General features: G+C 39.3%; 1 protein-coding gene across 2 annotated transcripts in view; it reads right to left on the bottom strand.

The window, feature by feature from the left end:
* LOC125292787 (protein disulfide isomerase Creld1) overlaps positions 1-25,231 on the bottom strand; it is a 64,295-nt gene that overhangs the window by 21,711 nt on the left and 17,353 nt on the right. For both annotated transcript variants that reach the window (XM_048240211.1, XM_048240212.1), the window contains exons 3-6: positions 18,047-18,129; positions 15,706-15,816; positions 5,067-5,158; positions 4,069-4,248 (exon numbers count right to left, since the gene is read on the bottom strand). In XM_048240211.1, the coding sequence (XP_048096168.1) occupies positions 4,069-4,248; positions 5,067-5,158; positions 15,706-15,816; positions 18,047-18,129 (466 nt within the window). The remainder of the gene's footprint in view (positions 1-4,068; positions 4,249-5,066; positions 5,159-15,705; positions 15,817-18,046; positions 18,130-25,231) is intronic.

Below are 25,231 nucleotides of genomic sequence, written 5' to 3'. Positions count from 1 at the left end.
TATGAAATCACCCGTCAAGTAAAGTGTTACCGACATTCCCAGTAGCAAAAGTTGAGAAATCATCTGCAAAGGTCATAAAACAAATGCATTTTTATGAAAAAAAAAAATTATTTGCTTGACCATGTTCTGTCTTTTTGGCACTGGAGTAGCCCATTGACTCAGATGTGACGTGATCAGGTAAGAGGTTTGAAACAAAAACGGCAATGCTGCTTTGCGACTGTGGACTTTTATTTTGACAAGTTCTCGTCGTTCTGTCTTCCACATTCATGAAAGGTTTGGTATGAATGTTGAGTAATGTCTCATGAAACAGTCATGAATGCTTTATGTGCAGTTTATGACAGCTGCTATGACCACCCACCACAAGAGCGCAGAATATTGACTCAGATGCCACACTCACCTCTGCAGAGACTGCCCTATAACTTGTTCACTCCTCTGCAGTTTTGATGACAATAAATAGAAGGCTGACGTTAATGATCTGCTTTACTTGCATCGGTCATCTCAACCTAGTGTTGCTAACCTGCCTAAGCTATGAAAGTAAGTTAATTAAGGCCTACTTGGTTTACTGACATTTGAGTAGGCTACAATATGCAACCTATTGGCAAATGTTTACACCTGGAGATGTCCTTTTAGCTCGTGTCATGCTTGTGGGCTCAGTTTGTGTAGTGCAGTGCTACCAAAATCATAGAAATTAATAACATTGTAAGACATTCACCTCTTCTATGATCCAAGAATGATTTCATACGAGTTATTTTTTAACATTTATTTTAACTAATGACATAGAAAACATTCCGAATTCTATTCACATATCGTAATGCACTATGCAAAAAGTTATTTCCAGTCGTAGCCGAACACAGTGAGATGCAAGCGTTCCAATCCACTTAGATATGTTATTACGCTACTCTCACGTCCTTAAAGTGGCAGGCACACTGCAAAAACTGCTTATCTAACAAAATCTAACCAAGTGTTATTAATCTTATATCAAGATAAAAAAAACTAGTTGGTATTGTTTTCAGTACAAAGAGACTTACCTAGCGCTTTCTTGTGAAAACGTTTGACTTAATTTAAAAAAAGATTGACTTATTTTAAGACATCTTATCCTGAAAACAAGCAAATTTGTCTGCCAGTGCGTTGAGCAAATTTGTCTTGATAAGACTCCTTAAAATAAGTCAAAGTCTTCTTAAATTAAGTCAAAATGTTCTTTTGAGAGGGCGCTAGGTAAGTCTTTTCATACTAAAAACAATACCAAATAGATTTTTTAATCTTAATATAAGATTAATAACACTTGGTTAGAATTCATTTTTTGCAGTGCAGTCAATTAGACTTACACACCACCAATGTAATAACATTAAAGAAAAGTGTAGTCTAATAGTTTAAATCAATATGAAATTACTAGATACTTAGTTGGCTATTAGTAATTATGCAAGTCACAGAATATGAATTATTAAAAAGATATGAACTTAATAGGCTATGAATTACAACATATATGAATGTATTGAAACATATGACATTATGCCATCTCTTTAGGGGGCTGTCTTTTTTGGACAGTTCTACGAAAGGTTATACTGCTTTGTGAATTACCCCAGTCAAAGTATTTACACAAATAAAGTAGGCCTACTTTGATTTTCTGTAACCCTTACTATTGCTTACTATAAGCATCAAGATGATCCGTGTAATTTTGGTCTTACTAACCTTAATTACAAAATAGTAAATAATTACAATTAAAAAATAATAATAAAAAAAAAAAAAAAACTATTTTTGCAATTTTCACTTCCTCTCGCAATTTCTTCGCATCAGCTAAAAAACACCGCAACTTCCATCGCAATTTTTTAGAAAAGTTGTCGCGAAATCAGGCATTTTAGATCGCAACAATCTCAAAAAATCCTTGCGAAATCCTGGAGGGACTGACCAACTGTCCCCCTACCAGCTCCTCCAACCCAGTATCGTAAGGATTCGTTGTACTGTCACGTTTGGTTAATCTATTATTCATTGGAGGAGCTGGAAGGGGGACAGTTGGTAAGTGTTCTTTCTGTAATAAACTCTGGGTTCGCTAACTACATTGTTGGTGCTTCATTTTATGTGTAGGGATCCTGAGCAAGCTACTGACAAGGTTTGGTGCTGTTTTGAACTTTTCCAAGATATTCTAATTTTTTGAGACCCACACTGTAAAAAAAAGAAATGGCAATTGTTGTTCTAACACATAATTGCATTTTACTCATTTGACTCAGAAATATAAATGTAAAATCTAACAAACAAATACATGTTTGCCCGACTCATATTCTCAGAAGTTGGTTTAACAAGGAAATTTGAATAACCTAAACAAGATTTTTTGAATTGCCTCAACTGAAAACTCATGGGCATGTGCACTGCTCATTTGAATTGCCTCAACTGAAAACTCATGGGCATGTGCATTGCTCATTTGAATTGCCTCAACTGAAAACTCATGGGCATGTGCATTGCTCATTTGAATTGCCTCAACTGAAAACTCATGGGCATGTGCATCGCTCATGTTCATGGACACGCCTACTACGGTACGGGGTTTCCATCCCTTTCTCCAAGAGCACAGCCGTTTCCCCTAGAGGTTGAGAAGATTGGCGGATTTGAGATTTTCAGGTAAGCTAATTATTGTTATTTCCCCAAATATGACTTCATAGAAGACTTTTGTGCAAAGTAGCTAAGATTGGTTAGTTCACTGACCAAATCTTAGTCGTATATTTTGTGTATTTCACATTTAACCCCCCCCCTTACTTACAGACTTTATCACTTGGAGTAGTCATTTCTCCAGAAGAAGCCCATTGAATCCTGCTCAGAGGCACCAGCATCTGTTGACCAGCTCATCAATGTACTTAAAGACACAATCCAGCTTGAAGGTGACTTCTCACTTCAGTTTGAGGACCCCAATTTTGCAAATGTTAATACAATCTTGTGAATGTATTGGCTGATTTAGGCTGGCATGACTATACCGCATTAAGCCCTGACATGGAAATCGTAATTAAAGACTGTTTTGTTGCTTGTGTCCAGATATCTGTACCGAGCCAGGAAGGCAGCTTTTGGTCCAGATATGGAGATGTTGCTAAATAAACTTGATGAAGAGGTGGGTAATGTGTCGCAAACTAAACTATATGCAAATACAAAAATGACCTTCAATCATCAAAATCAATCAAACATTGACATTTGATGTTTATAGACAGAGATTTTTGACGAGAGTCTTGCTGCATTACAATGTGTGTGTGTGTGTTTGTTTACACATGTTCACAGACGACATTGTGCATCATCAAAGGACAGCAGAACTGAGAGGCCTTCCCATTTTTGTTCATGATGATATATCAGAGTTCTATCTGAATTGTGTGGTAAGTAAGTCAAGAGCAATTTGGTGTGATTATGAGATTTGCAGTGCCTATTTCATATCTTCCCAGAGACTGGATAATTATTGGCTGGTAGTCTTGTGCCTTAATGTGACTGTAAATAACTAAATTAGCTTATGTGCTGGGTGATGGCAATTGTTACAGGGTATTATCGCTAAAAAATGTCGCTGTGTCTGTTTTTTTCCCTCAGAACACAGACCCTAGAACTAAAAAAAACTGAGTTGATGTCAAAGTCATATAATGAAGTTGGTAGAACTCAGAACTTAAGGGTAAAACTGAAAAATCTGTGTTGGTAGAACTCAAAATGTATGTGTAAAACTCAAAACCCTGAGTTGGTAGAACTCAAAGTTTCTATGTAACTCCAAAAACCTGAGTTGGCAAAACTCAAAATCTTTGTAAACTCAACCACAGTGAATTGAAGTGAGGAAAACTCCAAAATGCATCACGTTGCCTAGAAAAAACCAAATGCATCACGTTGCCTAGAAAATCTGAGTTCTGTCAACCTCTATTTTTTACAGTGCTGTAAAACTGCTGTACAGAGCTGTAGTAACTGTTTTAGAAAAGCAATAAGCCACTCGAGTCGTAGGTTACAAAGAACAGTTAAGGGGGGTTTTAGGCACTCCTCTCGAATATGTGCAACTTTGTATTTTGCAATTTACCAACATACTTGGTGCTCGATGCTAAAGAACAACCTATGTTTTGTTACCTGAGCAAGGGGGCTGTGTTCCATTTGAGCTCTTATCTCTGTAGTAGCCATCAGCACAGTCTTGGCAGAGGTGTCCCGAGTACCCTGGGTCACAAACACACTCTCCATCTCCAAGACGGGTTCCATCACCTTCACAGCGTCCCAGACCTCCACACACACCATGAGGTCCTGAGGGACACTCTTCAAAATGTATTGAATAGAAAAATTAACACATATTCAAGCAATAGAAGAAATACATATATGTTCATATTGGTAAATTGGTTCTGTGCATGTAGTATTTAGGATATAGGTTATCAGATTGTATACCTCACCACATTTGCCAATCATATCCTACATTGACATTTCGCAATTTAGTTAATTTTGTAATATTTCTTGAATTTCCCCTTGGGGATCAATAAAGTATCTATCTATCTATCTATTACATGGTCTTGACTGGCCTTTAAAAATAAAAATCTGCCTGCCTCTATGGGAATTTAGTGGAAAGTGGAACTTGAAGTTTACCATTATTGGCTAAGTGTGGCGCCAAATCACCGGCGAACACATTTGCCATATTCTGCCATATTTTTTTAACTCATTTGTTTCCCACAAATCACCCACAGGTTTTCTGTAAATCTGCCGCAAACATTTATTTTTGTAAAGGTTAAGGTTGGACTTCTTTCAGTGTGATATAAAGGTAATTGACCAAAAAGTACATTTCTTATACCTCTTTTTACTTGGTCTATGTGGTGTCAGGGCGCTATATAAATGTTATATGAAACATCAATAGCATTGTCTCTGTTGTGAGTGCAAAAAAAATACATTGCATTTTTATCCAATCAAATTGAATAAAAGCTATATTATATAATCTAAAATCTGACCTGATAACATTTAGATTACTTCTTCACAGGTTAGATAATTAAACCTTTGTTGCCTATCTATTTCTAGCTTAACAATGACATGTCCCCCCTCCCCCCAAGGAAAAACACTTCCAAATCCTTTTTAAATAAGTGAACACATACGTGCACAGTCAGGCCCAAACCGTCCCGGAGGACAGCACAGTCTAAGCTCCTGGATGCATAACCACTCAAAAAGATCTGGAGCCTCCAGTTGCCTGTGAACATAAAGAAAAAAACAATGAGAGTTCTTAGACAGTAAACTGGATTGGAGGTAGAACACTGAGGCTGTATAAAAGAAGGGTCAGAGCAATTTTCTTTTTTCTACACAACTTAACTGGTCAAACAAAAATGTGTTTTTTTTGGAGGCAAAGCCAACTAAGCTGTAAGAAAGACAGACACAGAAATACTTTTTTTAGTGTTGTACCTCCAATCCAGTTTATTGTCTATAAGAACCCTCAAATATTTGTAGTTCTGTACAATGTCTACTTCCTCACCCAGTATTGAAATGGTATTTAGCTCAGGCCTGGCCCTCAAAGTCCACCACCATTCCCCTTGCCTTAGCTAGAACAAGGCAGGATGTCTCCAACAGCATAGGCACCCTCCCTAAGTGTTGTACCTCCAATCCAGTTTATTGGTTATGCTGAGGTTAAGAAGGTGCTGCAGAATACCGCAGATTAGGGTATGGCTACAGTATGACTGTGATGAGAGGTCTGAGTGGCTGGGGGAGGCAGGGGAAGGTACTGTACTGAACCTGTTGAAAATTGTGTTCAGCTCATTGGCCCTATTCAGACTCTCCTCAGCCTGATTCCCCTTCATCTTAAAACCTGTTATGGCTTTCATACCCATCCACACATCTCTCACATTGTTACTCTGGAGCTTGCTCTCCAGCTTCCTCCTATATGCATCCTTGTTCTCTCTCAGCCTTGCTTTCAGCTCCCTCTGCATCTCTCTGTCACCATCCCTAAAGGCTTTCTTTTTCTTGTTTAATGACTCCTTTGTATCGCTGGTGATCTAGGGCTTGTTATTGGCAAAGCATCTCACTTTCCTAGTTGATATGACATTGTCAACGCAGAAGGTGATGTATTCTGTTACACAGTCTGTCATTAAGTCAATGTCATTTCCATGGGGTTCACAGAGAACATCCCGATCCCAGCTTCCTTTGACCACCTCCTTAACTGTCCTTGTGGTCACAGGCTGCTGCTGAACAATGGGTGTGTAAGTGGGTGTGAGGAGATTGGTTGAAGGTTATGATCTTATCTGCCAAGTGGAGGCAGAGCTGTGGAACTAGAAGAGTCATGCACATTTGCATATCATTAAGTCCAACAGTTCACAAATTGCTGGAAAGTTGGAAATCACCATGAAGGCATCTGGATGTTGTGTAAATAACTTAACGGTGACTGAATTGATGAGGTCACACGCAGCGTCAGCATCAACTGATGGCGGGATGTAAACAGCTACAGCAATGGCACAGGTAAATTCCCTTGGCATATAGTATGGACACAAGCTCACGGCCAACAGTTCAAAATTCAGGTTGCAGATGTGCTCCATCACAATAACATGCCCTGGGTTGCACCATCTGTTATTCACAAGCACAGCAAGACCTCTCCTTTCTGTGATGTCATCGCGCCACACTGGTGGCTGCCTCTTGCAGTAGCTGCTGTCTTTTGTGTTTTAAGTCATTATTAAGTGTTTTTGTTGCATTATTTGGTAACAGTATCAACATAAGAGTGGCAGGACACAGTCATGATCCAACGTAACAGAGAAAGTCTGCACACTTGCTCTCCTTTTTTTAATTTGATTTGAGTTCAATCCCCAACACACATGACGTTTTGAGCCCTTCGGCACTTCATCAGACTCTGTCTCTGTTACGTTGGATCTTGGACTTTTGGCTCTTGCACCTTATTTTGGATTTTGGACGCATGTTCCCAAACTGAAGGACACGGTCGTGACACACACGGTCGTGAACCCTAACCCTAATCCTAACCTCTTACCCTAACCCTAAACCTAACCCTAACTTGTTATGACAAAAACCGAATGACACTTAATGACAGAAGCGTTATGTCATAAACGTTTATGACTTGTTTATGACACGTTCATGACAGTCTCATGTCACTCTTATGTCGATACCGTCAAGTAAAATGTAAAACAGCTTGCCATGCATGCACACACAATGGTAAGCTCTGCTTTCAAGTTTACCCAGTGTAGGCGGTTTGCCATAAGGTTTGTTAAAACCGCTTGCCATACAACTGCCAGGTCATGGACAACGGCATTTGCAAGCAAGCTAATCTGACAGGGACTTTCCAGTTAATTCAGTGTGTTCCCAAATGCTTCAAGAAATGTCATGTCTTAACCCATAACATGCAGTAGTTTTGAACATGTTAGGCTACATGTCTGTGTTGAAGTTTTTAGATTCCCAGCGCTAGCCTAGTAGGCATTTTAACAGCAACTATGGCTATGCGCTTACACTAGTCAGTTGAGTTTAATTAGCGATAACGTACAGAGATGGTTTCGTAGCCTCTTTGACAGCTCAGTGACATCAGGTATGTAACCTACATATTTATGTTTTTGCCAGCTAACTTTTAACATGATCTTCATATTCATTGTGATGCTATGGGCCTCATGCACATGAAAGATTAATATCATGCCATTATGTTGTTTAACAAACCGTGAAATAGCTGATAACATTTCAAATAAATGTCAGTTAGTGCATTAGCAAGGATATTGTGTAACGTATAGGCTAGCCTACTGTTGATGTTGTTTCATAGCCTTTTGCTTGGGTGTAGTTAGGTAGGCCCGCTAGATTTTGACAGTAGCTCGTGATATCGCTTTAAAGTAAAGCTACTTGGGCTCACGCAAGCTGTCAAACACTGTCCACTCGCCTATGTGGTGCACCCCTCTGGTTTATACATCCAGTGTTTACTGTTAGCTAACTGTATCTGGATGTGTTGCTATCAGAGCAAGACGTTAGGGATGGTGCATGACATGCAGTGATGCCTCGTATTAAAAAAAAAAAAAAAACGCTATTTAAGCACCGAAATGAGGCACCGAAATCCACGTTGTTATTCGATGCAGTTACTACCGTTTGTGTCGGCACCGGTGTCATATTAGAAGTGTAACCTATTATTTTCTGTCTGTCTGTCAAGACATACAGAACTTTTTGTAAATCCTTTTTTAAATCGGGTTGGATACCAAGTGGCTAAATCACGTTTTTTATTTAGTTTCTCATTTTTCGTATAGCTTTTATGATGTTGACTTGGCAACGCCGCCGGCCGCATTCTTTACCTTTGCGACCACCACTAGGCCTACTGCCAGTAACGAGACAACAAATCCCTGAGGAGTTGAGGAGGAGACACCTGGGCTGGTGTGGTAAAGCTGCAGTTGGCAAGATTTTTTTGATCATATTCACTGAAACCAACACTATGCTCCGACAGAACAACATAAATCAGCCGGTTTTAGAAAAAAACCCAGACTTCTACCGCCACCTAGAGCCTGTTATTTGTTTTGCAAAAATCCACAGCTCCCGGTTCTTCTGGTCCAATCAGAGCAGGGCTGTGTGAGATCTGACTGTCAATCACAGTCTGGTGCAGTCTGGTACGCACTGACGAGCACAAACTCGATGAGAGGGTGCTCGGTGGTAGTGGGGGAGGGGCATGAGTGTTGTAAACAGGGTAGGAATTTCACGGCGGCCACGGCCGTCGTTGCCCCTTAAGTTGGCTGTGATGCCCCTTTGAAAATAAGAGATTTACAGGCCACTGTGGCCTTGGTGCCCCCTTCTTTCAATATTCTGGTTTGCGTTCGACTAATAGCATATTTTATTAGCCTATGGCCTGTCAAAATAATCTTAGCATTCACAGCGCAAATTAATTTAATCTTTTACGCAGTGGAGAAAGTGCGTCCAAATTCACCCATTCTTTTCAGTTGAACTACTCGCGATTGCGAAGTAGCCTACATCATACAGACATTACAAGTATCACATCACATGAAAGAGCTTTTTCTCAGCTTTTAAACAATGTTAGTTGCTAATTGCTGTGGTGAACGGTTCGCGAGACAAGTTAATAATATGATTAAATTAAATTGAATCATAAATTCTAGGTTCTGCGCCTATCTCCCTACCCATTCATCTCGGTGGAATACTTCACAAACCCTTCGTTCAACACATGACAAACCATATATCAAAATAAACAGCAGACCTTACCGAACACAAAGGTGTAAAGCATTCCCCTGTACAGTTAGCCGTTCCAGAGTAATCCAGTTTTGAATTTGCAGCAAATTTCGATATGCATGTGTCCAAATTTGGGCTTTAAATTTCACAATGTGTTTACATTTTTCTACATGATTTCATAACAGGCCAAATACAAAATAAATGTTACAAATATCGCCTAGATATTGGTAAATATTAAAATCAGGGGATAAAACTTAAAGCTGAGCTGTGCTTAAATTGTTCAATACATGATTTCATAACAGGCCAAATATAAAATAAATGTTAAATATAGCCTAGATATCTGTAAATATTAGATGATCAGATTTACAGTTCTATGCAATATGTCATGTTTCATGTTTTTGTAATGTTTCATACAGTGATGCAGGTCTACTGCTGTGAATAGGCTAAATACACTGAATCCAAAACTATGTTTAACATTATGTACAAAGCTTATAGGCTACAGTGGACTAGCATGTTGCAGGGGCTGCTTTGATCATTTTTATAGCCTACTACTGTATAGTTAACTTTGGCCTTGGTGCCCTGACATGTGGCCTTTGTGCCCCCCACCAAATATGCCCAACTGAACAATGGAAATTGGATGGAAAATTTTGGCTAAGTCCCTTCAATCTGTCAGACTTGCCAATTGCAGCTTTAAGGAAAGCAAGGAGAAGGAGATTCAAACCTTACATGCCATCGATGATCATGGGGAATATAATGTGTTTCACTGAGAAAATGACCAGAATTTTCATTTAAGGCATCAGGAGGGGGGTTTAGCCTACAGGGGCTTCATTCACGATCAAGATGATTCACGCAGCTGGGTGAAATGTAAGTACAACTGCAGCCGCTTGGGGGCAGAATAGTCCGCTGTGGAGTTCCGCGGTCGAACCAGACGGAGCGTTCGACAGCAAAGGCTGTGATTGACCGAGTTTTCAGTGTGTTTCTCTGTGTTTTTAGCAGCCCCTGCAACATGCTAGTCCACTGTAGCCTATAAGCTTTGTACATAATGTTAAACATAGTTTTGGATTCAGTGGCAAGATTTCTAGATTGTGCAGTGCCTGTCTCTCAGTAATGCTTTAAAATGAGAGCTTCGTCAGCTGGCAGTAGGCTACTTTGTCGGCAGTCATGAGAAGTTTGCTTGCTAACAGAACATAAATATGCTGCCAAGAAACCTCGTGAATAGTTATGATTTTGTTTTACTACACTAACGAGGTTGAAATATAGCCTTTGCCTACAGCATCTCCTTAACAGTAATGTTAACAAAATGACAGCATTCATATGACAAAGGAAAACGCATTCGGTCACTCCAGACTGTGCCACAGCAACCAGTGTAGGCTACAGTCCTACCCAATAGGCCTACTCGAAGCAGATAGCGTTGTCTGACGGTCGAGTGGGTTAATGCACGTATTTCCAGAACAGGTCTGCAACTTTCAGGCAGTTCTGAGTTCGAATCTAGGCAGGAGTAATGATGCAACGGTTTTTCTTTAGAAATCTTTTTTATTGAATCGAAGTTGTAGCCTACTACAGACATTCGATGAAGTGTTCTGCAATGAGTCTGTTTTTAACCCAGCTAAAAGATAGCCCAGTAAATTAACTAAACTTATCCCAGTAGCAAACAGTTTTTCTGGATGTAGGCTACTTTGAAACTTCTGTGGGGTAACGGCAGCATTTGTTTTTAAAACATAGGCCTAACTTGCATCTTTCCATTCCAACCATTATTAGGCCTAGGCCTATTGTTATCATTTTTTTGCAAGGTGTTGCTCCTGGCAAGACTTGTTTATAAGACGTTTGGTGATTAATTGATAGCTGTTTTGGGACACGTTAAACTTTCTTTATACACGGGTATCCCGTTTACCAACAAAACTAGATGCTATAATGTGTTTATAGATGTTATAATAAACATATTTAACATTCTCTAAACATCGTGATTTCGAATTGGTGCAGTTTTCAGCACAAAAACTCATTTTATTCTTTTGCTCTTTTGCATTGCTCTATGCTGACTAAAGGTTATGTTCCTCCTCTCAGGCTGTACAGTAGGCCTATTGAAAGTAGACTAATGAGCTTAGACACATTAGCGCTTCCAGCCTAATGACTTTCACACATGAATGATTTACAGTAGACACTGTGCAAAATAGGCTACAATGTGTGAATGGTGTTCAATGATTTGCCAATATAGTCTTCTACTGTGTTGCATGTAGCTACATGCTTTCAGCCTTAATTGGTTAAATGACAATTTTTATTCTGAAAATATTTCTAAAACATCAAAAACTCAGTGTCTAAAACTCAGTGTCGTTCAGACTCAACCCTCCTATTGCTTGCAGTTTGTTAAATAAAGCGCTGCAGATTACATTATTTATTTCTGATTAATTGCGTCTTTCAATGTATTTTGCAACATGCTTGTTAGGCTGGGCTACTGTCAATGTACTTGTACAGGTAAATGTTCAACAATTGCTGGTGTACAGGCTATAATCAATTAGCTAAATCATTTGTCCAGCTGTTTAAACATTTTTTCGTGCTACATTCAAACGCAAAAGGTGCTTTGATATCTTTTTCGTTTGAACGTCGGCAAGCAGGCATGCTGCGGTTGCAATGAATGAGGATAATTGGTTTCACTTGCAGATTTATTTTTTGCATTATTTTGAACATGACTCGCTCCAGTCTCAACAGCATGTCTACTTTTTCCACATGCATCTAAGTTCTAACACACATATCCCCTCTCGCTTTCTCTCTCTCCATCCCTGCGCACGATGCTTTCTTAAAGGAGCTGCACCATTTTACAACAATTGCATCTACATTTTCATTTTAGAATGTTTTGTCAAGTGTAAGCTTGAACTACCGTGACCAATTTAAGTTCCCGAAGGAACCCGTCCAAACTTCACTGGGACCCACTGTATCTAATAAAATCTAACCAAGCTGTCTTTCCATCATGCTTCAAACAATCCATTATTGCACCTGTGTCAAAAAACAAAAGTACCTCATGCCTGCACGATTACCGCCCGGTGGCTCTGACATCAACAGTGAAGTGTTTTGAGAAGCTTGTGAAGAACTTAATTTGCTCATCCCTGTCAAGCTCCTCCAATTTGCATAGTCCCCCTCACTCTTGTCACAAAGATGAGGACTCTTGGATTGAACACATCACTGTGCAAATGGATACTCAGTTTTCTTACCAACTAATTACAGGTTGTCCAAGTGGGTGGTCTTACATCTGGCATATTTAAGCACAGGTGCCCCCCAAGGCTTTGAGCAGCCTGCTGTACAACATCGATAACAACTTGACGTCAGCAAAACAAAGGAAATGGTGGTAGACTACAGGAGACAGCAAAGCAATTACACTCCATTAAAGATTAGTGGGCAGCCTGACCATGGGCTTTTCAAACCACTAAGGGCAGGCAAACGTCTCTGTTCTCACATGGTTTAAACAGAAAGACTGAGGAGTTTCTTTCCTCAAGCCATCCGCATCCTGAACATATATAAAACTCTGTAAAATACATTACATGGACACATGCCACACTGCAGTTTTTGCCCCCTTCTCTCTCAATATATATATTTTTTAATTCTTCTAAAACTTTCTTCTTTCTTCTTATGAAAGTTGAGAAGCTAAATGCCATTTCACTACATGTTTCTAGAAAAGTATCTCTATGTATGTGACAAATACAATTCCTCGAATCCTTGACTTTGGTTTCACCCCCACTTCTCTTTGTGCTCTGAGCAGAGAGGTCCAGAGCACTGTGGTGTGTCCTGGCTCTGATATACTCAGAAATGGCTCTCTGAGTAACATCAGCTTGCAGCTTTTTGAACTTGGTGACTTCTGACAAGTGATATAGTGAGAACAAGTAAGTGAATAATGTGGTGAGAGGCACTTTTTACCATCTTATTATATTGCTAAAGTCAAGTCATTTTCAACCTCTAAAAAACCTGGAGACAGTAATCTATGTTTTTATTACTTACAAGCTGCATTACTGCAATGCACTGTATCTAAGGCTGACCTATTCAGCTCTAGCCTGGCCATTTGCCACCCCCTTGGTACGCTTCGCTTCTACAAGGGTCTGGGATCTTGGCTATTGAAGAACGAATGCAAGCTGGATGCGTGGACTCTGTAGAAGTTTGAAACGATTGGATCTGATTTCACCCAATCGCTAACGTTTGGCTGTGACGTATGTTATGCGCCAGCTCTATCGTGAAGTAAGCTACACTACAACGCTCAGAAATTGCGTGCGCTACAACAACCATTCCCCACCAAAGCGAACAAGATGGATGTAAATGACCGATACCAGCTTTGCGATACAAATGTAAGAGTTAGTGGAAGAATAGCAAATAGCAGATTACTATTCAACAGTAAGGTTGAAGTTAACATATTGTAACGCTGATGAGAAGTTAGGAGACGGGGAGGCTGATATATCGTTCCAAAACTCCGGTAGTTTATTTCCTATAGATGTACAGGCTAGTGCTCGGTCAACAGGAGGTGTCCACTACAAAACAACAAACTGATCGCTGATAAATCACGGTCTCAATCACTCGTCATTCACACTCATCGGCCAACAACACAACGAAACACAACTCACTTGCACGTAATCCACTTCTACTCTGACTAAACTTACTAGACGTCTTAGAACCCCCTATTCTATTCCCTCCCCTTATCAATCGCTAACCTATCCGAACCCCTAAATATTCCCTCCCGGACACCTCCCCCCAATCAAAACACATCAGAACTCATTGACACATTCTATGACACAGGAGGGAGAGGGAGACACAGACACTCGCGCGCACACACACACACACACACACACGCCGGAAAAACAGAAGACACAGGGGAACACAGGGGAAAGCCCAACACGGGTGCAAATAGAGGCTACTGCGCGATACAAATCAAACGTTTCCCCAAATCCCGTAGGGAGTAGGGCCACAACATCTTTGCCCGAAATAAAATGTGTTAAACACTCCTTTTGTTCGGACTTCAATTCCTGAATATTTGGAAGCGTAGCCAGCACGGACTGAATTGCTTCATTAACTTATGCCTTTGCCAACTCCTCGCGGACTACAATTCAAACAGAGAATCTCGACGTCGTCTCTCACAACTCTGGCCTTCTGCTCGCTGATTGGCTCGGAGTCGAATTCTCCGTTGCGAGCGAGGCCAATGGCCGGAATCCCAGACGGAGCCGTGGAGGGAGATGCAAATCAAGCGGAAGTACGTAGAAAGGCAAGGCCAGGCTAATTCAGCTCCCTCATGCTTACAAATGGTCCAAAATGCAGCAGCTAGGCTTTTGCAAAAGAAAAAACAAATCACTCCAGTCCTTGCTCAACTTCACTGGTTACCAAAGTATGAGGTTGGTTTTAAAATTCTATTATTAGTTTTCAAAGCCCTAAATGGTTTAACACTTCAGTACATTTCCGATCTGCTCTCACCTTATTCTGCCCCCCGGTCACTTAGGTCATCTTCACAATTCTCGTCAGTACCCTATAGGGGTGTCAAGATCCTCCAAATTCTCGATTCGTTTTAATTTTCGATTTTAAAATCGATTTGAAGCGATTTTTTATATTTTTTAAATATTACTATTAATGCATTCCTTATGTTGTTTACTTTTTTGGCCTTTTCCTATTCTGTTTCAGGGGCTTTTACTTTGAAATAAAAACCACAAGGTTGTAAACAGAACAGACATCAAATATAGACGTGAACTTAGTGAAATGAAACAACACAGAATGCTAATTCAATTGTTTCAGCACATTCCGAAGAGACCCAAGGTTAGTGTTCATGGAGCATACACTTATCAATGTGCATTTTATGCCTTAAAGTAATTTTGGACTGTAACTAGATCATCTTTTCACTTGCTAAATTTAGTAAGTAGTGTTAATTGACGTGAATGAACGGCAAAATACTGTACTTCCACACCAGTGATTTCAGAGTAGCAAGAGGGGCTTCGATTTCGGTCAATTGATTGAGACTGGTTGCAGCCTAAAGTTAGACTGTTGACGTTGTGTGTTTTTTGGATCTTGGCATGCTGGACGTGACATTGGGGGTGTGGCTACATCGTCGATTCTACGTTAGAGTTTGAAGCTCGAGAACGAAATGTAATTTTGATCTATTTTGAATTTCCTGCCACCCCTAGTACCCTATTCACGCCTCAACAAAAGGAGACCATGCCATGCCTTTTCTGTTGCTGCCCCCAAGCTATGGAAGTGTAAAGACTTGCACTTTTACTTTAAATTATTTCCCTTTTATTTCCCTTCTACCTTTTTAAATTTACATTTATTTGTATGACCCTATTAATCCAACTGTTTTATATTTTTATATTTCCCTTCTCTGCAGCACTTTATTATTTAATTATTAACTCCTTGCTCCTCAAATATTTGTTCTTTTAATTGTATGTTGTCCTGTCTAACCTCATCGACATCAACACTTTGGGTCAACTCTGTTGTTTTTAAACGTGCTATACAAATAAAATGACTTGACTTGACAAAAACAGTCATTGACACAAAACCTCTTGAGAAAGTTTCTTTTTTTTCCAATTTTTTTTTTTTAAATGCAAGTAACTTCTGAAGAGATGAAAGCAAAACGGGTGCACTTACCTGTGGAACCACCATGTCTCCACCTGGTCTTCTATCTGCTCTAGTAGTCTGTTGCACTCAAAGTCAGACTTCTCACAAGCTGTCTCTACAATCTCCAATAGACGGGTTTCACTAAAAGGAAAGAAACATGGTCTATGCAAATTCCTTGTCCTTATCTATACTGAGCATAAGAACAAAAGCAACTATGACACTCAGCAAAATATATACAGTTAAGAACAAAATTATTCATACCCCTGGCAAATATTGATTCAATGTTGATTTTGTCTTTATCAATATGTTTGTTCTGACTGAAAATGACAGTACCACATGCCAAAAGGTTGTAAGACAATGTGGTAGAAACATGGAATCAAAAAAAGAAGCATTTTTATCTTTTTTTACATTTTTATGAAAATGGTGTGTCCAAAATTATTTATACCTTTTTTAGATAATCAATGGAAACATCTTTATTTACATTCACAGCTCTCAAAATGGTTCTTATAATACCTACCAAACCTCTCCATGTCTCCACAATGATTCTAGACTGCACCTTTTTAACAGCAATCTGGGTTATGTCTTACAACCTTTTGGTATGTGTCATTTTCAATCAGAACAAACATATTGGTCAAGAGAAAGTCTACATTAAATCAATATTCGCCAGGGGTATGAATCATTTTGTTCTTAACTGTATCTCTGCCAAGCGCTTCGGATCTATAACATCTTCCACCAAGGGGGTCATGTTTTCACCCTTTTTTTGACCATTTACCATTTTATTACAGATTTAACAAAGTTCATCTTAATACATAACAAATTTCCTTTTTTAAAAAGAGTACTATCTACAGATACAGAGTACAACCATGGGCACTCCATTGGCACCTAGTTGTGCAAATCTGTTCATGGGGAAATTTGAGCTGGATTTTGTTTACAACAACAATACGTTCAAATAAAACATTAAAGCTGCAGTTGGCAAGATTTTTTTGATTATATTCACTGAAACCGACACTATGCTCCGACAAAACAACATAAATCAGCCGGTTTTAGAAAAAAAACACGCACTTCTTCTTCCACCTAGAGCCTGTTATTTGTTTTGCAAAAATCCTCAGCTCCCGGTTCTTCTGGTCCAATCAGAGCAGGGCTGTGTGAGATCTGACTGTCAATCACAGTGTGGTGCAGTCTGGTGCTCACTGACGAGCACCAACTCGATGAGAGGGTGCTTGGTGGTAGTGGGGGAGGGGCATGAGAGTTGTAAACATTCAACATTTTGGCTAAGTCCCTTCAATCTGTCAGACTTGCCAACTGCAGCTTTAAATTGTGGGTCAGATATGAAGAGCTCAGATGCAAAACTTTATATTACTAAAAACCATTCCACCTTCTTAATTGTATAGTATTGTCTACACTGCACTATACATCTTATACTGTTTATGCACCTCCTGCCTACACGGTGTATATGACATTGCAGTTTTCTGCTTTTTTGCACTTCTGGTTAGGTCTCTGTATATATTCTGCACAATAACAATAAAGTTGAATCTAATCTAATCTAATGATTAAAGCACTGATCTTATTCTGCTTCATTGGGTTATTGGACACTGCGGTTAACACATGGGTGCAGTTAATACAAGGTTTTACCTTTTTAAATTTCATAAAACACCATCATGCAGTTTATACACAAAGCGCCAAATACACTGGAAATTACTGTATCCATGTAGCTACCAATTACATGACACATAGACCTAAATATTTTCTTAATGTCTCTGGTATGATATTTCACACAACTTTTCACAAATGTTTGGGTAATATTCAAAGAAAAGTAAGTAGTGCTTTCACTCTGAAACTGGTGAAATTTGTTTTCTACCCATTTCGTTCATTTTCGGTTTTCATTTGGATTTTTCAAGCGAGGGGGACAAATTGCAGCCTGGCTCCGCCCTTCTACGTACTTCCGCTCAATTTTAATTTTCCTTCAGTACATCGTCTGGGATTTCGGTATATTCGTGGGTTTTCTCAGGCCAAATTTTACCTGTCCAATCAGCGAACAGAGGGGGTGACTGAGAACGATGACGTTGAGGTTGTGTGCTAGTTTGAGCATGACATGACCAAATGTTAGTGATTGGTTAAGGCAGATCCAGAGTGGCTCTGGGCAGATCCAATAGTTTTAAACTTCAACAGAGTACTCGCCTTCAATTAAGTTAACGCTTGGTGATGGAAAGTGGCCAGACTCTCTGTACATTATGAAATGTACGAGAGTTTGGTAGGACCAGGCTAGACAAACTGATGAAACAAATGCAATTTTGAATGTATGATGTGCCGCAATAGTACACGTTTTAAAAAAGGAGGGGGTGTTCAAAAACAGTGGCAGTTTGTTTCCCACCTGCGAGCATATTTCGCCAGCTTTTCCTCCTCCCAAGCAGTGTTCCCACCACCAAAGTTCTTGTTAGCTGTTCGCTCAATACCCTGAAACATACACAAGAAAATGTTCCTTTAAAATTAAATGTGACAGTGACATTAATTGACCTGAATATCCATGTATGAAGCAAATAAATTATTAATATGCTCTCAATTGGCCTGCTTACATTGTCAGCTAAACCTTGTGTTTGAACTGCAGCCTTCTAAATAATCTTCCCAGCTGAAGTTAATCCTGCGCGTAACATAAGGGGGCGCTATGGAGTCTGTGTGTCACACCAGGGGCCAAAGCCTCTGTAACTGAGTAGAAGAAGAAGACCGGAAGCGGCAACGATGGGCCCGAGCACGTATGGCTCCACGACCCGTGCACCAACAATGCACTCACAAGTGTCAGTGCACATATCTCATGTGTGTACAATTTGTTTTTGCAAGTTTTATCCATTGGAAAAACGTACCCACTTCCTGTTGGGTGTGACGTTTTACACTGCGGCGATGATGCTCACTAGGTGGCACTTCACCAAATATGTAGGTTGCAATGATGTGCCTCCAAGTGTCCCAATTTATGACATACATTTTTTGATCTGCAGTGCAACCATTGACAAATTATGCTATAAAATTGCTTTCAGCTTACAACTTTTGGATTTTCAGGCAATGTATTGACTTTATGACACATATGTTCATTCAGCAAGATATTTAAATTCATAAATTTACATCATTGAGTCGGTGTGTGTCTGATTATGAGACAGAGAGAGAGAGAGAGAGCAGAAGAAAGAGAGAGAGAGTGTGTGTGTGGTGTGTAGTGAGACTAATGTGTTTTTTGACTGGTCATGTTAACAACAATCCTTTTTTTGTGTGTCAGATTCTGTAAGTGTGTGTGTAGATCAGTGTGTGTGTGTGTGTGTGTTTCAGTGTAGATATGTAAAGTCAGGACACTAGTAAGTTGACATGCACCTAAACTGAATTAATCTAAAGAATTCCAGAATAAATGAAAAAAGAAAAACTTCTATTGCCAGTTGGTAGAGCTATACCACACATATTAATTAGGCATGTGAATATCATCATAATAATAATATCCAATATTTTTTAAAGTTTCCAACCAATTAAAGGTGTTGTCAACGTCTGGCACACTTCCTGTTCGTCAGTTGGTGGTACTAGACCAGGTTGGCAGTTCGGGCATGTGGATATCATCAGATTTATATTAACTAATATTTTGTTAATACATTCCAAAAACTATTCTGACTTCTGGCCAGCTGGTGGCGCTACGCCAGACAGGCATTGACAGTGTCTGGATGTCATATACACAAGGGCGTAAGTTTGGTCTGAGCTTTGGTGGAGAAACTACCCAGCCACCCCCCCTCACCCCGAAAAATAAATAAAATAATGTATGATGCGTGCCTGATTTTAACTTTGTATGATGCATTACCTACTGATGCATAAAACATTTAGTCAAAACACTATGTCCAAACACCATGTGAGTCATTCCACGTCAATTCAACCAGGGCCCATGCACTTAGGTCTCAAAAACTTCTGAAAAAATTACCAGGTGTACCTATGTTACCCAGGAGACACACTGTAAAATGTATTTTATGTAAGATCAATACTTTCCAAGATACAGCCAGTTTTACGAGGGGCCAACCGTGCAACACTAGTCAAAGGAGAACAAACGCTTAGTTTGTGGAGAGACAGCGATGCGAGGAAAGTCTAGGCGCTCACCCTTATGACGTTAGGTGCACCAGTGCGACCCAGGAAAAAATGTTGTCGCACTCTTAAAACTTGGTCGCACTCTAGAACCATGTGTGACCTCTCTACTCTCAAAAGTGCCGATGCCAAGATGCTGGGTTGCCTTGCACAACATTATGCCAATGTGCTAGAGCAGTGGTTCTCAACCTTTTTTCAGTGATGTATCCCCTGTGAAATATTTTTTCAGCCAAGTACCCCCTAACCAGCGCAAACCATTCTTAGTTGAGAAAAAAGACTTAAAACAGAGCACTGTGCCATCAGTGTCTAATTTATTAAACTTTGGAACTGATAAACACATACACATACAACTTATATTTTCCTGAAATATTTATTAAATAATTGTTTTTTAAGTATTTTTGCATGGATTCTAAGCTGTTTTTAGGGCATTTTCTCTACCTTTATTAATAAGGATTTATTCTGGTCATTGTAAGTGCCACACACCCATATTATATATTGTTTACATGTTGTGATTTTTAAAGAATTAAAATATAAAAAGTGTATTATACAAATTCTTATATTTTGACATGTATCTCACCACAGCAAGCTCATAGCTCATAGCTCATAGCTCTACATGCATTTCATGTGTGTGTAGGGCAGACTGTCCTGAATCTGTCAATATCATTGCCATGGTGGAAGGATTCTCTGGGGCTAAGCAATTTACAGACATATGTGGTATGTGCCTTACAGAAATTAATGCCATTTTTTTATTTAGTGATTAAAAATTACCTTTCTGCGCTCTATATCTGTAACACAAACTGATCTGATCTGACCTGACTTGACCCGAGTTTACGTGTTCGCGTTCTGCACTCATGGTTCTCTACAACTTTTTACTGCATTGCCATGAACAAAGTAAAGGCAAAAAAGGTGTTTCTTTGTCGAACAAATTGGGATTCAATGTGAGCCTTGAATTGGATGCCATGCAGGAATTTGCTAGGATCTCAAAACCGGATTATGAACATTCTTTGCCATAAAGAAACACACAATAGCGTTGGATTATAAACATGCTTTGCCACAAAAACAGACAAATACGTGAAGTAAATCACGTATATGAAGTTATTATTTTGCTGTCACATAGTCTGTTTTATAACCCAGAAGGATGTACTTGGTATCAAATGATAGCTCTGTGTCTCCTCTTTCATCTGACATGCGTGGCATATCTATCCGATCACAGGTCCGCGAGTAATTCAAACAAGCGTAATGGGTGTGCAGTTGGTTTTTGTACATGACGTTATTATTTTGCAGTCACTTCGTCTGTTTTCATAAGCCAGAATGATCGACATACTTGGTACCAATGGATAGCCTTGTGTCTCCTCTTTCATCTGATATGCTTGCGTTCTATCTATGCATTCACGAGTAATTCAAACGAGAGTAATGGGTTCGCAGGTGAACGCAGAGAAGTATAGACTGTAAATATGATGCAATGTTGATTTAATTTCATGATTTGTTTTAATCTTCATACTTTAACGTACAGACAAGTGCATGGTCTTGTTGGAAAGCCCCACTTCTGCTCTGTCACGCAATAAAGGCTTCATCTCGCTGCTATGAACAGTGGAGCAATGTAACAGAGAAGAAAGGGTGTGTTTTTTGACACACGTTGAGTCAATCGGCTTCTAAGGGTTAAAATCTCACGTACCCCCAGGTGCTATAGCATGTATGTAGGCTAGGACTAATGTATAGTGTAAAGTTATACTATATCTTCAAAAGTTGTAGCGGATATGTGTGCTTAATTGTATGGTTTTATGAGGTCTGCCTGAGGAGCCTGAGTGTTTGTATTTATAGTATCTTTGAGACAGCTGGTGAATATACAGGTAGCCATTGTGTTTGCATTTCATTTCATAATTCCCTTACTTTGGCAGCCACTGTATGCTTTAAAGAGACATATCTATAAGAGAAATACCTAATTAGAATTAGGTTGTTTAGCTGGCCTTTGAATTAGCTGCCAATTTTGTGCAGCCTTTTTCATTTTTTTTAAAAGTTCACTTCCTGTTTGAGATTTGTTTGGGTAATCTTCCAGGATGATCCAAGGGATATAACAAATGTCCAGCTTTAAGGAGGTTTTTTAGGGGGCCTTTGAATCAGCTGTCAATTACTGTACAGTACCCTCCAGAATTATTGGCTCCTCTGCTAAAGTTGAATAAAAACCTTTATCATACATAATGTGTTGGTGATTTATTGTAATCTCACAATGAAAAAAATAGGAAAAAATACAACCTTGAAGGGAAAGGAAGGGAAATTTGTTCTGAGAAAAAAGAAAACCTCATAAAGAAAAATATTTTTAACAAAATCACGTCGCTCATAATTATTGGCACCCCTGCTTGTAACACCTTCTTAAGCCTCCCTTTGCCAATAAAACAGCTTGTAATATTCTCCCATCACACCCCATAAAGTTGGAGAATATAAAGCAAGGGATTTAAGCCTGTTCTCCCAAGATCATCCAGATTCCTAGGTCCACACTTGTGCATTCTCCTCTTTGACTCACCCCACTGTTTTTCTATGGAGTTTAGATCAGGGGACTGAGATGGCAATAGGGCTGGGCGATAAAACGATAGCGATATGTATCGCAAGACATGTAATCGATTTATTGATCTATAATCAATAAAAAATACGTTCGATAGAACATTCGATAATTAAAAGCAACATACACCTCCCGCCTTATATTGTCCATAAATAAATAGGCTAAGTATCTTGCATTGAGTGTGCAACTCTACCAGAGTAGGCGATAGAAGTAGGCCTACTTCAACACAGACTCTCAATGAGTCCTTGCCCCGTTCTCTCTCTCTCTCTGATTGATAACTGAGGTGATTAAAGTCAGAGGAAGGTTATGTTTAAAATAAAAGTGTTTAAACTGAATTTTTTCCCCCTTCTGGTCCTTATCTGAAATAGATTTTAAAAAAAATCAATAATTATCGATATCGACAGATATGAAATACTTATATCGTGATACAGTTTTCAGCCATATCGCCCACCCCTAGATGGCAATGGTCGAAGCTTGATTTTGTATTCAGTAAACCATATTTGTTTTGATCTGAACGTTTCTTTTGGTTCATTGACCTGATGAATGATCCAATCATGACCAACTTTTAATGTGTTGGCAGAGATTGACAGATTTCCTTTGAAAATGTTCAGGTTTTTCATGATACTATGTACCGTAGGTATGGGGTTCTTTTCAGTATAGTCGTTCTTCTATGTACACCAAACCCACCTAAAGTGTCTCTAGCTAAAGAGCGCAATTTTCATTTGATCTGACAATAGACCACACTTCCAGACAAAGTCAATGTACCATTCAGTAACTCTTGCCGTTTACATTGGTGATTAAATGACTAGACAGGCCTTTACCTGGCATGCCCTCTAAATAATCTATTAGCAGTGAGGTCACTTTTGAAGAATTTATTGGGGGACTTGGTGACCCCAAGATGATACCTTTTTCTGTAACTTTCAAACAGTGGTTCTTATGGAATGTTCTAGCAGTGAGGTCACTTTTGAAGAATTTATTGGGGGACTTTGGTGACCCCAAGATGATACCTTTTTCTGTAACTTTCAAACAGTGGTTCTTATGGAATGTTTTGCCTATCTTACCATCCTCCATAATGTGCGTGGGGCCAAGATAACCTTTGTACAAGCATGTTTGTCACATTTCCAGTTGATTACAACCTGTTAATCATTGTTTAACTGTAAATATAGACATTTTCAACAAAGTACCTAGTTTTTATAGACATCCCCTGACTTACAAATGTCAACACACACTGTTTTTATTTAGATTTAGTGTATTCTCTTGTCTTTCCAATGTTGAAAAATGACTAGAGGATTTAGCCTCTGTCACTGCATGAAAAGTGTGATTTTCGTCAGTATGAGGCACTGTAGATTGTCGTGGAAGTTCAGGTTAAAGTGCCCATATTATGACTATTTTTCAACAAGTTAAAATAGGTCTATGAGTTCCAGAAAACATGTTTCTGAAGTTGTTTGCTGGAAATAGCTTGTAGGAAAAGATTCTTACCTACCTCTATTACACTCTTTTTCAGTCCCTTTCAAAGTGTGCAGTTTCTGCTGCTCATTACATATTAATGAGCTGCTGCTCACTTACCCACGCCCCACTCCATTAACTGTTACCAGGGTCATTCGTGCCAAATCAACAAATGCCTCCAGCCTCGCCTGACCATCTTGGCTTTGCTTCATACTTTGTCAATAATGCTAAATATTACCCAACAACTACTGTGCAAAGGTTTAAGCTTATATCTACATTATTTTCTGAGATTGGAGGCTTAAAAAACAGTGAAACTCGTAGGCTTGGTGCAGAGAGGTGGGGTGTTGATTATGCAAGTCTGAAACACGGCAATTCAAAATCCCCTAACATCTACTACACCTTCGTTTTACATAGTATAGTTAGGCTACAGAACTGCATCTTCTCAGATGAAGCACCATGATATTATCTTGGTCAATAATTGCCAATTAGATTATTTAGCATCCATGTAAACAAGTCAGTTGAAATCTACAAACAGATTAATTTCAATCGGATTTAAATAAAAATGTCCATGCAAACGTGGCTATTGATTCCAATGGGAAAGACAGCTAGATGCTAGTCACACGTTACATATTGATTCACAGGACATTCAATCCTTTTACTAACACAATGGTTATGAAGAAATGTGTATGTGACTGACTCATGCCGAAACTATGTACACTACCAACCTAATTTGTTTCCAATACCCCAGTGTTGAGAGGACAAATTTAGCCTCTAGCTAACACTTTCCATAATCTCTGAATCCCATGAACAAACAGATAACTCTTACACCAACCTTATTTTGTGCATTTTATTCACGTTCAACGATTTAGTAAGTATCCTTTTCCCTGCCCACTTCGATGCAGCTCCATAGGTTTCCATTATATCCACGTAACGTAATTGCAATAGTAGTGGGTGGGAATATTGACATTTTTCAGCTTGTGACGTCAAAAGCCTTGCCGATTTTGACCAGCTCACCCTGGAGGCTGAAGGCAGGATACATCCACAAACCCTTATCTCACTTAAAACAGCATGGATGTTTTTTTTTCAAGTTTGTATGTGTGTGGAAGCACCAGAGACACACAATAACACATCAAATCCCAGAAAAAGTGATTTTTTCATAATATGGTCACTTTAATGGCTGTTCACGACAATTTGAAGGCAACGCCAAAAACTGCCATGAATTGTCAGAAATTGACTTGGGCCTTGCTTGGCAGTTGTACCCCCATGATCCCCCTCCTCCTAATTGTAGGGGAGGCTTTAACATGTAAATGAAAATGCTGTAAGCTATACAAATGCAAATCAGGGTAGCAGGGGGAGGGCACTGTGCATGGTGGCATGACAGGCCTTTGGTCTTGCTTAAACAGTGGATGTGTTAACCACACAACTCCCAGTAATACGCTCAACAGGCAGAAA

This window comes from Alosa alosa, chromosome 4 (genome assembly GCF_017589495.1).
Source record: "Alosa alosa isolate M-15738 ecotype Scorff River chromosome 4, AALO_Geno_1.1, whole genome shotgun sequence".
Lineage (NCBI taxonomy): Eukaryota > Metazoa > Chordata > Actinopteri > Clupeiformes > Clupeidae > Alosa > Alosa alosa.
This window is presented reverse-complemented; position numbering and strand designations above follow the sequence as displayed.